The sequence below is a fragment of the Taudactylus pleione genome, unplaced genomic scaffold (assembly GCF_031769625.1).
Source record: "Taudactylus pleione unplaced genomic scaffold, aTauple2 ptg001573l, whole genome shotgun sequence".
Lineage (NCBI taxonomy): Eukaryota > Metazoa > Chordata > Amphibia > Anura > Myobatrachidae > Taudactylus > Taudactylus pleione.
Window position 1 is genome coordinate 3,631,988 of NW_028285970.1, and position 17,800 is coordinate 3,649,787.

Below are 17,800 nucleotides of genomic sequence, written 5' to 3' on the forward strand. Positions count from 1 at the left end.
CGGACTCTATCACATTGGCCGAGTTTAAAAGTGTGAGAAAACTCTAACATTTTATAAACTTTCACCCTATTACATTTGGCCCGTTGGGTGTGATATCATACAAGGAGAACCTCCAAATGTGTACGCCTGTATTGTTGATTTATCTTTTTTGTTACTAATTCAGTTTAGATGAATGCTATGTATAGGTGCCCACGCACTGGACAACTCGCAAAAGATGTGATGTCGTCAACGATTTCCCTTTAACTCCCAGGGCAACTGACCGGCACTCCTGGACAGACGATATCTTGCTAAACTGTGCAATGTGACTAATGACCTATCGTGCGTCCTTAATCATTTCCAGTACATCGTTAAGGAGATTGCCAGATCTTACCTGCAATAGGTAAGATCTGAAGATACGACAAACGACCTGCGGGACCGCGCATCAGATCGTTATCGTTCCTGGAAGCTGCACGATTTGTTTAAATGATGCATCATTTTCCTGCAAATCGTGCCTAAAATCGTCCAGTGTGTGGGCACCTTTACATGCAATACGGTCTTCTTGGTATAAGAATCATCTAAAAAAAGCATCTAGTTTGATATATTGTAGTTACTACAGAAGGAGTATGATATACTTTGTTATTCCATGCAAACTTTTAAGCCAATGTTGCCCTCTATTTGCAAGAAAGGTGTCCCCATATCACTGTATTTTGTTTTTGTATATAAATAATGCAGAATTCATCAAATGATTTCACATTGCAATAGTTCAGGATTCATGTTGCCAAGTGTTGAACCTTTGTCACTGTGACTATTAAATGAACATCTTTTACAGCTTATTGGCTCATTTTGATTAGAATCTACAATTACAGCATATTTACACGTTCATCTTGCCCTGTTACGTTTTATTACTTGTAGTAAATAAACCTGAACTTGCTTCTCAGCTGTACACTTGAACTAGATATTTCATGTGTTATTACTGTTCTTAAATTTATGACTTTTGCGTAAAAGTTTCTGATTGCTCAATCGTCTATGGCTTTATTTTAAAAATGCAGTCATCATCTGCCAAGAACCTCAGTTTGATAATACTCATCTAAAGAAAGAGATTAAAAATAAAATTAATAAAAACAAAACAAATCGATTGAATTTAAAAAAGTAAAGTTAGGAACATGTATTAAAGCTTTGGTATGGAATTAAAATGTTCATACAACTGTAAGTGCCTTATAGACCCCTTATCCAATGACATGAAAAATCCTTTGAAACTTCCCTTTGTACTCTTGGCACTAGACACTGAGAAGGCTTTAGATTAGCTTTCTTGGGTCGAATGTATCGGACACTAAGTAAACATGGTAACTGGGGTAAATTTTGAGAACTATATACACCCCAAATCAATATCCCCTCGTCTCAGTGCAGTCCAATGACCATGGCTTATCCATATTCAGCCTATGCAATGGTACTAGACAGGACTGCCCCAAATCTGCACTGGTCTAGATCTTGTGCATCGAGCCCTGGCTGCCTGGATTCGGATGAATTTGAATATTAAATGGGTCAACACTGGCAGTTCACAGTATAACAAAAAAACCTGCTTCTACTAGCATTTAAAAAATCATGTAAGGAGTAGGGGTGAGCGGGTTCGGATTTCTGAAATCCGAACCCCCCCGAGCCCCCCCGATCCGAGTCCGATCCGAATCAGGCTCGACTTTTCCCGCCTGACTCGGATCTGAAATCGAGGCAAAACGTCATCATCCCGCCTTCCGAGTCTCGCGGGTTTTGGATCCTATATAAGGTACCCACGTCGGCGCCATTTTCTCACTCGGCTGTGGACAGTGAAGAGGGAGGGTGGGAGTTAGGGCTGTGTAGTGTAGTGTAGTGTAGTGCTGCTGTTGTCCACTACTTCAAAGTCCATAGGGGCTGGCTGTGTTGTGCTGTGCTGCTGTTGTTAATAGGGGCTGTGTCCACTACTTCAAAGTCCATAGGGGCTGGCTGGACTGTGTTGTGCAGTCAGTTCTCCATAGGGGCTGTGTCCACTCCAAAGTCCTGTGCAGTGTCCCAGTCCTAAAGGAGTGCTGCAGTGTTGTCCAGGGGGTGCTCTGTCCATCAGGGGTGCTCCCCCCAAGTGCTAAAAAAATAATATATTTTCTGTGTTTGTGAATTGTGTGCGCAGTAGCCGCACGTGCATCAACAAAGTAGTGCCAAGCGTGCGCCTGTGTCATAAGTAAAGGGCCGGCTGGCTTGACCGTTAAGGGTGCTGTAACCCCCGAAAGTACACTCCAGTCCAAACCAAAAAAAAAATTATTTTCTGTGTTTGTGAATTGTGTGCGCAGTAGCCGCACGTGCATCAACAAAGTAGTGCCAAGCGTGCGCCTGTGTCATAAGTAAAGGGCCGGCTGGCTTGACCGTTAAGGGTGCTGTAACCCCCGAAAGTACACTCCAGTCCAAACCAAAAAAAAAATTATTTTCTGTGTTTGTGAATTGTGTGCGCAGTAGCCGCACGTGCATCAACAAAGTAGTGCCAAGCGTGCGCCTGTGTCATAAGTAAAGGGCCGGCTGGCTTGACCGTTAAGGGTGCTGTAACCCCCGAAAGTACACTCCAGTCCAAACCAAAAAAAAAATGATTTTCTGTGTTTGTGAATTGTGTGCGCAGTAGCCGCACGTGCATCAACAAAGTAGTGCCAAGCGTGCGCCTGTGTCATAAGTAAAGGGCCGGCTGGCTTGACCGTTAAGGGTGCTGTAACCCCCGAAAGTACACTCCAGTCCAAACCAAAAAAAAAATGATTTTCTGTGTTTGTGAATTGTGTGCGCAGTAGCCGCACGTGCATCAACAAAGTAGTGCCAAGCGTGCGCCTGTGTCATAAGTAAAGGGCTGGCTGGCTTGACCGTTAAGGGTGCTGTAACCCCCGAAAGTACACTCCAGTCCAAACCAAAAAAAAAATTATTTTCTGTGTTTGTGAATTGTGTGCGCAGTAGCCGCACGTGCATCAACAAAGTAGTGCCAAGCGTGCGCCTGTGTCATAAGTAAAGGGCCGGCTGGCTTGACCGTTAAGGGTGCTGTAACCCCCGAAAGTACACTCCAGTCCAAACCAAAAAAAAAATTATTTTCTGTGTTTGTGAATTGTGTGCGCAGTAGCCGCACGTGCGTCAACAAAGTAGTGCCAAGCGTGCGCCTGTGTCATAAGTAAAGGGCCGGCTGGCTTGACCGTTAAGGGTGCTGTAACCCCCGAAAGTACACTCCAGTCCAAACCAAAAAAAAAATAATTTTCTGTGTTTGTGAATTGTGTGCACTGTGGCTGCACGTGCATCAACAAAGGAGCAGCGCCAAGCGTGCGCCTGTGTCCCATAAGTAAAGAGCCGGCTGGCTCATTTCTTAAAGGGTGGTGTAACCCACAAAGTGCACTACTCTCCAGCAAAAATAAAATAATATTTTCTGTGTTTGTGTGCGCTTTAGCCGCACATATATATATCAATATAACATAAATGGAGGACCAAACTTTCTCCGATAAAAATAAAATAGGGAAAGATCAAGAACCACTTCCTCCTAGAGCTGTTGCTGCTGCTGGGAGTTGTTCATCATCCCAGAGAGGAAGTAGGAACATCACTACTTTTACTAAACAATTGACCCTCCAACAGTCCCTAGCGATGAGGATGAAGTACGACAGCAGTCATCCTGAAGCAAAACGTATAACTGAGGCCTTGACTGCTATGTTGGTGTTAGACGTGCGTCCGGTATCCGACATTAGTGCAGTGGGATTTAGACAATTGATGGAGGTAGTGTGTCCTCGGTTCCAAATCCCGTCTAGATTCCACCTGCATCCTCAAAGCAGCAGCGACAAGCGTGCGTCTGTCTGTTAAAGGGTGGTGACACCCTCAAAGTGTGCTACACAAACAATTAAAATATTGTTCTTTTTTTTTCTGTCTTTGTGAATTGTGTGGGCTGTAGCCGCACCTGCATCCTTAAAGCAGCAGCGACAAGCGTGCGTCTGTCTGTTAAAGGGTGGTGTAACTCTCAAAGTGCTCCAAAAAATAAAAAACTATTTTTTTAATGTGTTTGTGACTTGTGTGCGATGTAGCCGCACCTGCATCCTTAAAGCAGCAGCGACAAGCGTGCGTCTGTCTGTTAAAGGGTGGTGACACCCTCAAAGTGTGCTACACAAACAATAAAAATATTCTTCTTTTTTCTGTCTATGTGAATTGTGTGGGCTGTAGCCGCACCTGCATCCTTAAAGCAGCAGCGACAAGCGTGCGTCTGTCTGTTAAAGGGTGGTGACACCCTCAAAGTGTTCTACACAAACAATTAAAATATTGTTCTTTTTTTTTCGGTCTTTGTGAAATGTGTGGGCTGTAGCCGCACCTGCATCCTTAAAGCAGCAGCGACAAGCGTGCGTCTGTCTGTTAAAGGGTGGTGTAACTCTCAAAGTGTTCCAAAAAATAAAAAACTATTTTTTTAATGTGTTTGTGACTTGTGTGCGACGTAGCCACACTTGCATCCTCAAAGCAGCAGCGACAAGCGTGCGTCTGTCTGTTAAAGGGTGGTGACACCCTCAAAGTGTGCTACACAAACAATTAAAATATTGTTCTTTTTTTTTCTGTCTATGTGAATTGTGTGGGCTGTAGCCGCACCTGCATCCTTAAAGCAGCAGCGACAAGCGTGCGTCTGTCTGTTAAAGGGTGGTGACACCTCAAAGTGTTCTACACAAACAATTAAAATATTGTTCTTTTTTTTTTGGTCTTTGTGAAATGTGTGGGCTGTAGCCGCACCTGCATCCTTAAAGCAGCAGCGACAAGCGTGCGTCTGTCTGTTAAAGGGTGGTGACACCTCAAAGTGTTCTACACAAACAATTAAAATATTCTTCTTCTTTTTTCTGTCTTTGTGAATTGTGTGGGCTGTAGCCGCACTTGCATCCTCAAAGCAGCAGCGACAAGCGTGCGTCTGTCTGTTAAAGGGTGGTGTAACCCTCAAAGTGTGCTCCACAAACAATAAAAATATTCTTTTTTTTTTCTGTCTTTGTGAATTGTGTGGGCTGTAGCCGCACTTGAATCCTCAAAGCAGCAGCGACAAGCGTGCGTCTGTCTGTTAAAGGATTACATCGGTGACAGCATCCAAGTAGGCATGTCAGACAGTCCGTACCTGTACTGGCAGGAAAAAGAAGCAATTTGGAGGTCCCTGTACAAACTGGCTCTATTTTACCTGAGTTGCCCCCCCTCCAGTGTGTACTCCGAAAGAGTGTTTAGTGCAGCCGGGAACCTTGTCAGCGAAAGGCGTAGGAGGTTGCTTCCACAAAATGTGGAGAAGATGATGTTCATAAAATGAATTATCAACTCTTCCAGGGAGACCAGCCTCCAGAACGTACAGAGGGACCTGTGGTTCCAGCAGGGACGAATTAATACTCTGTGAGGATGAGGATGTACACACTGAAGAGGGTGAGGAATCGGTGGATGAGGAGGATGAGGATGACATCTTGCCTCCGTAGAGCCAGTTTGTGCAGGGACAGATAAATTGCCAGCTTGTTTTGTGGGGGCCCAAACGAACCAATCATTTCAGCCACAGTTGTGTGGCAGACCCTGGCGCTGAAATGATTGGTTTGTTAAAGTGTGCATGTCCTGTTTATACAACATAAGGGTGGGTGGGAGGGCCCAAGGACAATTCCATCTTGCACCTCTTTTTTTTCTTTGCATTATGTACAGTTTGGGGCCTAGTTTTTCAATGCCATCCTGTCTGCCACTGCAGTTTCACGCCTAGATGGGTCACGTGTTTGTGCCGCCCACTTGTGTCGCTTAGCATAGTCATCCAGCTACCTCGGTGCAACCTTTTGGACATAAAAACACTATTGTGAGGTGTGAGGTATTCAGAATAGACTGGAAATGAGTGGAAATTAAGGTTATTGAGGTTAATAATAGCATAGGAGCAGAAAAACCTACAAATTCTGTGATTTTAGCTGTTTTTATGCTTTTTTTCAAAAAAATACAGATCCAAAACACAAAACCCAGAACCCAAAACACGCAAGGGTGGTTTTGGCAAAACCAATCCAGATCCAAAACACGAAGAAAGATCCAAAACACAAAACACGAAAAGTGGCCGGTGCACACCCCTAGTAAGGAGTAATGAGGAAAGAACATTTTGGTTCCAATAACTCCATATATGTGAGACTCAGGGATGCAGCAAGGTGAGAAATGCGGTCAAACCCCATAAATGTGGGTTTGACTGCATTTCTCACATGCACCAAGCTGGTTGCTGTGGGTAACTCCATCTTCCTGATAGCATTACCCATAGAAGCCTATGGGTTTCTTTCCGCAGAGTGCTGTGAGAGAGAGCCAATCGGATCCCTCCCGGCAACCCCTGCGACGCACGTGTCCTTCTGCACATGTGCAGAAGGACGCTGGAGGGGCTTCTGGGTCATAGACCCAGAAGTCCCTCCATCGCAAAGGGCCGCTCTTACCGACAGAGCGGTCCTTTTGCGGTGATCGTCATGCATACCGGCATTACCAACACCGGCAAGCATGCGAAGACAATCCCACCCCATGGTGTTCCCAAATTAACAGGAGTAGTAAGAATAGTTTCATATCACTCCTACTTTACTTTATTTGGGACTTAGGAAAGTTGCGGGATGTATTCTATAGCATTCAGGTCACATGGGTGCCTTTCAGTTTTCATTTCAAAAACTGGGAGTGCACACGGGCCCCCTCCTCTCTTAAGACGCCCCTGGGGCGGCCATTTTTCCGGTGTTCTGAACAGTGCTGACACCCGACGCGGGACCATGGACAGGTAAGTTTAAAAAAATATGGGTGCAGTGTGTGCGGTGCGGGGCCCCCTTGGACCCGGGGGCCCATGTGCCCCGCACACACTGCACCCATTATAGATACGCCACTGACTACAGGCTCACTGCTTAGTGCTCACCCATTATAGATACGCCACTGACTACAGGCTCACTGCTTAGTTTAGCATGTTGGAGCACCGCTGGATGAAATTTTTAAATGGTACTGAGCAAAATGATAATTGGGCTCATGTGCAGGATAGGTTAGGGTGCATTTTGCCAACTTGTTTGACCCACCACTGACCGCACACACTGGACCTCTGCTCATCTTTAAATTTCAGTCATTGTGACGTTCACTGTGAGTGGCAAGTGAATCTGGCTAACCAATTTTTAATTTTAAATATTAATTATAAACTAGTTTTATGATATCAAGTAAATGAAAGAATGTACATTTCATCTTGTAATGTAAGTCTTAGTTCTTAAAAGTAGTTAAAACATGTGACAAAAACATAATGATTACAAGGAATACATGCTTATACTCTATCTAAAACTACAGTGTTTACTTTCTGTTATAAATCATACCCTGAATTCCTGTTCCCATACGTAGTCCTGTACGTGCATGTGGCAGATTAGAAACCTGATTCTAGCAGAACGTTTTCAATTAAACAGGATCTAAAACTTGGAAGGATCACCTTGCGTTTATAAGGCTGGGCTGTTCTGAAGAACTGGGAATGCAAGGTACTCTCCGGTGACGAAAGCTTGCTGTTCATCTGGCTGTTCTGGTTTATGGAAAGAGGAGTTGCATTCTGTGCCAGGTCATTGGTGGGACTGTGGGCAGTCCTCTGGTAGAAATAGCACATAAGCATAAGTACAAGAAATGCGTTTTCCATAAGAGAGTACACCCACACATACCGACCCTTTCAGTAATTTACTAGTTTTGACAGATTTTTTATAATAAACATGTCATCACGTTGGCAGTTAATGACAGTTGGTCTGAACTCTGACCCCTTCCACCGGTGTCAGTGATGTCACTTCCAGAGAGTTCCGGCATAACACACATCTAGAGGCTCCAAACACTTCTGTTATTTCCCATACTTACTCATCACATACCAACTGATGATGAAAACACAGACACACAAGAAAAATCAACCAATAACATCATTACAACATTGGGGGAGATGTATCAAACCGAAGATGCATATAGCAAGCAATTAACTTCAAGCTGTCATTTTATAGAAAAACGATAGCTAGAAGCTAAGATACCAACACCTGTCATAATCCCGATGCCGGAATGCAGAATGATGCGGGCCCGAATGAGGTAAGTACGGGGGAGGTTAGGTTAGGCACTTCAGGGGGGAGGTTAGGGTTAAGCACCCCTAAAGGAGGGTTAGGGGGGGAGGGGAGGGTTAGCTGTACTTACCTTGCGCTGTCGGGATTTCCTCCCTTCGGCCAGCCGCTATCGGGATTTGAACCGGCGGCTATACAGCCGCCGGCAATACAATCCCATTCCGCACATAGAGATGCCCATTTCACATATAGATAAGTAAAACCGATGAAGTCCCAAAAAGCATCATGAACTGTACATGCATGGGAGCAGTAGTCTTATCAAAATGAAAACTGCCATATTCTGGACTTGAATGCTGCAGTCCCTCATTATACACTCCCCTTTAACTCGGATGGCTGCTATTTCTTATAGTATATTGCAGCAGTATAATAGATAAGTAAGGTGATTTAAGAAAGCGCTTTCAATGTAATCAATTCCATAAATATGTTAGTGTGCATACCAAACATATAAATCAATGAAGCTTATCTCTACTTTCTTGGCTTTGCCCTTCCTCATTTCCAGGGTTACAGGATACCACAAATAAAGATATTAGAGTGCATAGCGTAGATCCATAAACAATTAAGATAAAGTGCTTATGTATCACTTTTGTATAGTATGTATTACAAATATCACACTTACACAGGATTGTTCCAAACAGTATTTTTGTTGTGAACTAGTAGGCTCTTAAAGTACATTTCCAAACTCATAATTCATTATTTGTCTGCAGATGAAAAAAAAAAGTTACAATTATGCATGCATAAGTTTTCAACCCCTGTGCTCTGTAAGCTTCAAGTGTACATATATTACACTAATAATTAACTTTTAATTGAAATCCACCTGTGAATCATTAAAAAAGATAATATTTTATGGAAAAAGTCCCCATAATTCAAATACAATTGCTCATACTGAAGGAAATCTCTGAAAATGAAGACCAAAGAACATTAGATGTAAAGTTACAGACATGCTCAAGATATGAAGCGGCTATAAAATAATATCCAAATACCCAAATATCTTGGTGAGCACTGTTGGGCCAGTTGTAAGAAAATGGAAACTGCAGCATACCACCCAGGCACTGACTAGGCAAGGTTGCCCTGCAAAACTCAGCTTCAGAACAAGAAAGACACTTGAGGGAAGCCATTGAGAGGTCAAAATCACTATGAAGGAGTTTCAGAGTTCAGTGGCAGAGCCTGAAGGTGCAAGAGTCAACCGTATCAAGAGCTCTGCCTATATTTGGCCTGTATAGGAAGATGGCTAAAACAAGCCATTACTGAAGAAAAACAACATATCAAAGCATGTCTGGAGTTTGCCAGAGAGCATCAAAGTAACACAGATAAAATATAGAATAATTTTTTTGCGGTCATATGAGACAAAATGGAGCTTTTTGTTCCTAATTTAAAAAGCTATATGTCGTACAAACATAAAAATGTCCAATCTTTCACAAATACCATTTGGACAGTGAAGTATGAGGGTGGCATCATCTTGATACGTTTCCTCAGCAGGACTGGAAATCTTGTTACAAGTGAAGGATGTTGCAAAATACAGGTTTCACAGATTGCCAGACCTCGGTTCCCTCGTACTGGGTCCGGTGGCACTGGTTCTCCCCAGGCAGCTGTGTGCAGTGGCTGGTCTTTTCATCTGCCCAACGTTTGTGGGACTGGTTGGCGCTGCCTCACCCCAGCCGATGTGTACGCGGCTCTGGCTCCTTCCCTTGGCGGCAGCAGGCATTCACATAGGAAGCACGCCACTCTTCCTTCTTTTTAAAGACACAGGCACACGCAAATGTGACGTGACATTTGGTGCCAAATTCAAATCCCATCTCTATATGAGGAATGCTCTGGGCACTAGTCAGTGCCAGAGTATTAGGCAAACATCCTGATCTCCAGCATCTGTTTTGCTAGTACTGGCAGTGTACTTACCTGCACTCTGATCCAGTCTGTCTGAAAATTCGCCCTGCCTGCTCCCTTAGTACTGATTCTCGTGACTTCCTGGTTTCGACTTTGGCTTCCTCCTAACCTGATTCTGCCTGTCTCCTGGTACAACATTGCCTGACTGGTTCAGGCCCGTTTCTGATGGCTACACTCCAGTTCGCCTTACAGTGACCAGTCTTACTGACTTCCACCGTACCCTCCAGTGTTCACCAACCCATACATAAGAACCAAATCAGAGGTCCACGACCTGCGCACAGAGAAGCCCAAACCACCTTGCGGGGGTCCCAGTTAAGGCCACCAATACATTAGACTCTGTGCCTTTGCTCTGAGTCCATGCCAAACTTATTAGTACAGTTAGCATATATACCATCCCAGTGAGAGTTGTGACAACAGGGAAGACCACTTGCTTCAGTCTGCTAGAAAACTAAAGCTCAGTTCACATTTCAGCAGGACAATCAGCCCAAGCATAGGCTAAAGCAACAATTAACAAACATGTTTATGTTCTACAATGGTCAAGTCAAATTTCTTGGGGTTTATTTACTAAGCAAGATGCAGTTTCCCGGAGTGTATAAGCCCAAAATGCAAAAGGGCAATGTTTTGCTATTAAAAGCATTGACTTTTTCAATTTTGGGCTTAAATATGCTGTGAAATGGCTTGGTAAATGAACAGCCAGGCCTTAACCTAATTAAGAATCTGCAAGGAAAAAAGGCCAATAATATCACTCCCAAACAGTGTGCAACCTGGTAGAAACAGACTTAAAGTTGTTATTTCAGCAATAGGCAGCTCTACCATTTACCAGCAGGGGTTGAATATGCAAGCAGCATTTTTCAGTTATATTAAACAAAAAAACAATAACAATAATCTGCAGCCAAATAATGAATTAGGAGTTGAAAATTTACCTTAAGAGCCTACTGTCCACAAGAAAAGGTCAATTTAATAAGGAGTGACTAAGTCGTACCCGTGAGTAAGTGTCGCTATATGCTGCACTTATGGTGCAGCCGGACATGGTACAGCCCCATATTACATATCACTTTTAATTGAACTGACCCCTATAAATATTGTCTGGAACAAGCTGTGCAATACAAACAAATGTATTGACTTTTTATGGGGTTGAAAACTTTTGCAAATCACTGTATATATCCATGCATACGCACACACTACACTACAAACTGTTTGTGGGATTATATAGTAATATACAGTAGTAATATGTAAATAGATTTTTAGCTATTTGCTGTGAGAGCCCACCCTAACATTATAAAGACCCATTTTAAAAAGTGATTACACTGTCACTTACATGCAGTGTGCATACAGAACTGCAATATAGTATGCATTTGTTCTTACTAAAAGGTGGTTGAATCTAAAATACAATTTGACTCCATATGACTCAATATAAAAAACTGTTGTGTCTTCATTCGCAAAAATAAATAAAAAGTACCTATAGAACACTATTACATGCAAATTTGGTTGTTTATACTGTGGACATGTTCACTGCATGCGCGCTAGTGAACTAAATTTTATTTTGATCCAGGTTGACATTTTGGAGCATCATTAGTCAGAGGGTAGCCTTTATGTACCAGCAATGTCTCTGACCAGGGATACAGGTTAGATTTGCACCTTCTCTTTTTTTTGCTTCTAAGAGAGAACTTGAAGGTTCCTAGAGTTCTTCCACAAGATAGTTTGGATATAGTTGGACTCTATCGGCGTAAGTAAGGACAGAGTTGAGCTTTCCACTATATGAAACCTGTATTTGAGCTTAAAACTACTGATGCATAACCATACAATATCTTAACAGGACATTACGGGTGGATGAAAGAGGCAGCAGAAAATAAGCGTAAAGTCATATACGTAATTGTAGTTCTTTGAGTATGGAAGCACAATGAACAGTTTGGGATAATTCAGTGATCAAGTACCTTTTGTTTTCTGTAAAGGCCATTGTACAGGGCACGGAAACTCTTCCTCGTGTAACTGCTTCGATATGCTCCTCCAATTAAGTACTCAATTACCAACCCCACATCAATTAGTGACATTTTGTAGTCGGGGTTACTCTGTGTGCATAAAGGTCAGTGTTGTTTATCATATATTTTACTTTGTTTGAACAATGTACAATGTAATTGTATGGAAAATAATCAAGGTAATCATTACATGTTGTTTACTAAAAATTGTAGTATTACTGCACTATAGGCATAAGTAACCAGGGGCATGCTTTTGTGGGATGGGCCAAAATCAGGAAAAATACAGGCAGACTGAAATAACAGGCATTGCACGGCAAATCTTCATGATGTGCTGGTTTATAATAAATATGTAGTCTGCACTGCCATAATTATTGTTTCAGCCCACAAAATGGCTGTATCCACTGTGTGTAGACACAAATGCACTATTAAAGAGTGCTATCATTTCACATTTAAGTTTAAAACTGTATTTTAAATCAACAATTCTATTTTGTCAAATAAAATACAATTATCTCCATTTTGTTCTGATGCCGATCACGTATTAGCAGAGCCGGCCATAACCAAATTGATGCCCTAGGCAAGATTTTGACTGGTGTCTCCTAGCACCACTGTTCCTGCTACTCAGTCCAAGCATCAAGCAAAAGGATCAGGACTCAGTTTGCCTACACAGGTATTATAAGTGGAAAAATTTACTTGAGACCCAGCTGTCCCGGACTTGGGCCGAGCAGACACATCTATTCTGGATGGGTTGGGTACGGGATGCTGGCGCTCGAGATCCCGGTGATCAGAATCCCAACACCAGCATCCCAACAGGTTTAGGATACCGAAACCTCCCCCTCTCCCAATCCCTAACCCTCCCTCCATGGTGTCTAAACCTAATCTCCCCCCTAGTGCCTAAACCTAACCCTCCCCCTTGTTCCTTTGCCTAACACCTAACCATCCACCTAACGCTGCTACTTACCTTCAGGATGCCGGCAGCCGGGATTCTGACAGGTGTCGGGATTCCTGCGCATGCACTCTGAGCGCCGGTATCCCTGTGGTCGGTATTATGACCACATCCCACCTGGATTCACCGGGGGTTTTCAGTGCATTTGGAAGATAACAGCACAAATAGATCAACAGTTGTCAAAGGGGTCATCTTCTGACCACATTCACCAGTATGACCAATATTATTTGTTATTTTATTGAAGTATTTCAAATTGTAAGATCAACAGGCATGGGGTCGTTTTGGAAGGACTCAATACCACATTAGGCAAATCCCAGAGAAACTGTGGACATGCATATGGTATCAAAATAAATAAAACAAAGAGAAAAATCTGTAATATTATTAACATTTGATGTAGTTGTGTGACAGCAGAGAACAAAAAATAAAAAATAAAACATGCCTGGTATACCGGTTCCTAACCTGAATTCACGTACAGTAGGTAAATCTTATTGCAGGATTCCACAGCAGATTAATGTGACACTGTAATAGATCTGCTAATGGCTTAATAAAGACTGTCTATAAAAGCACTCATACTAAAAAAGTGAAATGATAAAAAAAGAAAGAAATACAGAGGCAAAAAGATTTCAGAAAAATGCATTTTCTAGTAAGACAGTGATGCCCATATTGGAAAAATAAATAATTTATGTGACAAATGATTTCAACAACTATATTTTTTTCAAAAACAGCACAAATCAAAATATATCCCCAGATAAAATAAAGCTATAAAATAAAATGTCATCAAGCACCTATTCCCTTAATATCATGCTGAAATGGGAGTTTCCGCATGATATACCTATTGGGGATATTTTATAATAGCCTAACGCAAGGGATATCAGGGTTACATACTATTAGGATAACTAACATTTCAGACCATAATCCCCATTATTCTCAATAAAGCTGCCATCTGGCTCTGATTACAAGTCCCGAAAAGCTTAGCCTTTTGGAGATTAGGCCCACTAGCTAAGCTGCCAAAGCGCATATTAATAAATAATAACAACATCAACAACAAACAGACATGGTGAAGTAAAAATATTATGAAGATAGATATAAAATTTTCATTATTAAATACGTATTATCATATTATACACATTTATACATATTGTACATATATGTAAATAGTCTCTCTAACTCAAATTGTGTGTCGCAACTGTTTTGTCTTATTTTAAATTACTAATGATGTAGTAAATATGTGAATCTATTGGATCTAAAACCTAATGCTAGTTGTAAGAGTGTCAGAACTAACTATTTGTATGTAGCTGTGCAACTTTTTTTGTTCTAACCACTTGTTTAAATAAATATAAAGCTTTTGAATCAAGCTGCATCTCCCCGCCAATCGTGGATATTCTCGACAATTAGAAATTCAGAAACTTGTTTGTATAGAACTACTTCTGTACCTGGGTCTTAGTTATTTAAAACATAACCTATTATTTTAGTTCATATAGAAAGTATTTCTAGTTAATCATTGCCATTTATCCAGCACAGTATGACTTGAAATGAAAAAAGATTCACTCTGCAGCAGACGTTTCAAATAGGAGCTATCCCTTAATGTCTGTTGTATAATCAATTGTCTTAGCTTACTGGCAGCTGGGCCAGGCAATATAATGAGGAATATTGAGAGACTGACAATGGAGTAACATTTAAGCTGGAACTTCGAGATTTAAGTTGGTCAAACTTTATACATAAATTTAAATGTATTCATTGAATTTTTGAAAATTGTACCTGCTTTACATCTCCAACAAGGTGGTGTAAGAGTAAATTTGTTGGTCCTTGTTTCTAGAATATAGAAAAAAAAAACATTATTGCACATTTAACATGTTAATATAAAAAGCAGAAATATGGCAATGTGAGATAACATTCTTGAAGCATCACTTCTTAGTATTTATTAAATCATTTTTTAATTTTTAATTCATTTTTGTTATTTTTTTATCTTATTTCTATATACACATTATAAGTTATTTGCTTAAATTATGTTTTATCTTTAGGATAGTATAGTTCAGCATTATAAGTTAATGATCCCAATTACTAGCCTGATTCAGCAGTGCATGCTAGTTACACTGCTCATCGCAGATTCTGATGTTTGGGAATCTACGTGTGCAGTACAGGTCTGCAATCACGCACGCAGTTAAGCAGCAGAGTGTCAGTGATTGACAGTCTGCTGCCGTTTCTGGGCGGGAAGGCGGCAGGGACGGCCCGCGTTTCCCAAAACTGAGGCCTGTCGCCGCCGTTGGGGGGGAGTGACGAGGCCAGGATCTCTGTCGGCTGACTGAGATATCCTGGCTTCTTTTGAGCATCTGAGATGGCCCGATGGGTAACTTAGCCGGCCGATGGTATTGGAGATGACCCGATGCTGCGTCGTAGGACGCAGTTCAGATCAGTAATGCATGCAGGAGGCGTGACGCCTCCTGCTGCATTACCATATTACAGCTATCGCAGATGCTAACATGTTAGCAGCTACAATAGCTAATGTGTCCTCTGTTGTATCAGGCCCTATGTCCCTAATCTGCTAGGGGGAATTCAATTAATGGCGAATCCGTTCTCCCGGATGAATCTGCACGGCAACAGCTGCACTTTACAGCAGCAGGATCTCGCACGAACGTGTTCACTACCCCATAGGTTAGCAAGCACTTTTGTGCAAATCGGGCAGGGCAAAGGGTGCGAGATGGGCTACCGTTGATGGTGTTTAAACAACACAGCAATTCGCACCCATCGTCTGCAATTGAATTTCCCCCCAAGTGTAATTTATTTATTTTTATTTATTAACAGTTGCTTATATAGTGCAGCATATTCCATTGCGCTTTACAATTGGAAACATTTATAGAACAAAACAGGGTAATAACAGACAGACATAGAGGTAAGAGGGCCCTGCTTGCAAGCTTACAATCTATAGACAAATAGGCATTGATACACAAGGATAGGTGCTATATATTGCAATTTGGTCCGGCCAGAATGCAGAGTTTCTTGGGTGGCTACATGATCCAGTCACACAGGAATGTAGGCCAAATGTCAGGAGGATGTGAAAGAAAGACAATATGTGAGGTTATGTGTGGACTGTGAGAGGGGATGTAATAAGACATGGAAGCTATGAAGGTTAGTTCTGGAATCTGATAAGCTTGTCTGAAGAGGTGAGTTTTCAGGGAATGCTTGAAGGATTGAAGACTAGAGGTAAGTCTTATTGTGCGTGGTAAGGCATTCCATAGAGTGGGGGGGCAGCCCGAAGAAAGTCCTGTAACCATGAATGGGAGCAAGTAATGCGTGGTGATGAGAGACGCAGATCTAGTGCTGAGCGGAGAGGTCGGGTTGGGAGATATTTTGAGATGAGTGAAGAGATGTATGTCGGTGTAATTCGGTTAATGGCCTTATGTGTAAGTAACAGTATTTTGTATTGAATACGGTAGAAAACCGGCAACCAATGGAGGGACTGACAGAGTGGGGCAGCAGACGATGAACGTTTGGTAAGGAAGATAAGCCTCACAGCTGCATTCATAATAGATTGTAATGGCAATAGCCTGTTTTTGGGAAGACCAGTAAGGAGACTATAGCAATAGTCAATGTGGGAAATAATGAGTGCATGGATTAGAGTTTTTGCAGTGTCTTGTGTGAGATATGGTCGAATTTTGGATATGTTTTTTAGATGTATGTAACATGATTTTGAGACAGATTGAATGTGGGGAACAAAGGACAGTTCAGAATCAAGGATGACGCCAAGGCAGCAAGCTTGTGGGGCGAGGTGGATTGTTAAGTTAACAACAGTGATAAAGAGATCAGATTGGTAACTGTTATTGGCCGGTGGAAATATAATTAATTCTGTTTTAGAAATATTAAGTTTCAGGTGGTGAGATGACATCCAAGATGAAATGACAGAAATACATTCAGTGACACAGACCAAGACAGATGGTGATAAATCTGGAGAGGATAGGTAGATTGGAGTATCATCCGCATACAGATGGTACTGAAATCCAAAAGAGCGGATTAGTTTGCCAAGAGAGGTGGTATAGATTGAGAATAGCAAAGGACCTAAAACAGAGCCTTGCGGTACTCCAACTGATAGGTAGCAAAGAGGAGGCAGAATCAGAAAAATGAACAGAAAAAGAGCGATCAGGTAGGTAGGAAGAGAACCAAGAAAGAGCTGTGTCCTTAAGACCTGGGGATTGTAATATTTGTATGAGAAGAGAGTGGTCAAAAGTGTCAAAAGCAGCAGGGAGATCTAGAAGAATTAGGAGTGAGTAATGGCCTTTAGCCTTGGCAGTGACCAGATCATTTACTACATAAGTCATTTCTATCTCTGTGGAGTGCTGGGAACGAAAGCCAGACTGAAGTGGGTCCAATAAGTTGTGGGTGTTAAGAAAGTGTGTGAGGCGGGTGTAGACAAGTCTCTCCAGTAGCTTGGAGGGGCATGGGAGCTAGGAGACAGGATGATAATTTGAGAGAGTGTTAGGGTCAGAATTTAGTTTTTTCAAAATGGGAGTAATCACTGCATGCTTGAACAGTGATGGAAAGATGCCTGTAGAGAGAGAGAGAGAGAGAGAGAGAGAGAGAGAGATTACAGATTTTAGTTAGGGTTGGGATGAGCACAGGAGACAGAGCTTTACTGATTTGTGAGGGTATAGGATCTAGAGGAGAGGTAATAGAGTAGGAGGATGAGAAGAGTGTAGATACTTCATCTTCATTTGTAGGGTCAAATGAAGAGAATGTGCCAGAGGGTTCAGGTAGGGAATTGAGTAGGTCACTAGCTGAGGTAGAACATACCATTTCATTTTGTGTAATAAATAAACACATTAAACAAAGTAATATAGTCTGCTTTAAAACACTTTCCTATGTATCAGCTGCATGTCAACAGGTATATTTGAACCAAATATATAACTTAATAATAATAATACATAACACCAAAAAAT

At 41.9% G+C, this 17,800-nt stretch overlaps 1 protein-coding gene across 2 annotated transcripts in view; it reads right to left on the reverse strand.

The window, feature by feature from the left end:
* Positions 1-17,800, reverse strand: part of TRPM6 (transient receptor potential cation channel subfamily M member 6) — a 187,545-nt gene that overhangs the window by 133,502 nt on the left and 36,243 nt on the right. For both annotated transcript variants that reach the window (XM_088464054.1, XM_088464053.1), the window contains exons 10-12: positions 14,628-14,681; positions 11,885-12,019; positions 7,415-7,564 (exon numbers count right to left, since the gene is read on the reverse strand). In XM_088464054.1, the coding sequence (XP_088320180.1) occupies positions 7,415-7,564; positions 11,885-12,019; positions 14,628-14,681 (339 nt within the window). The remainder of the gene's footprint in view (positions 1-7,414; positions 7,565-11,884; positions 12,020-14,627; positions 14,682-17,800) is intronic.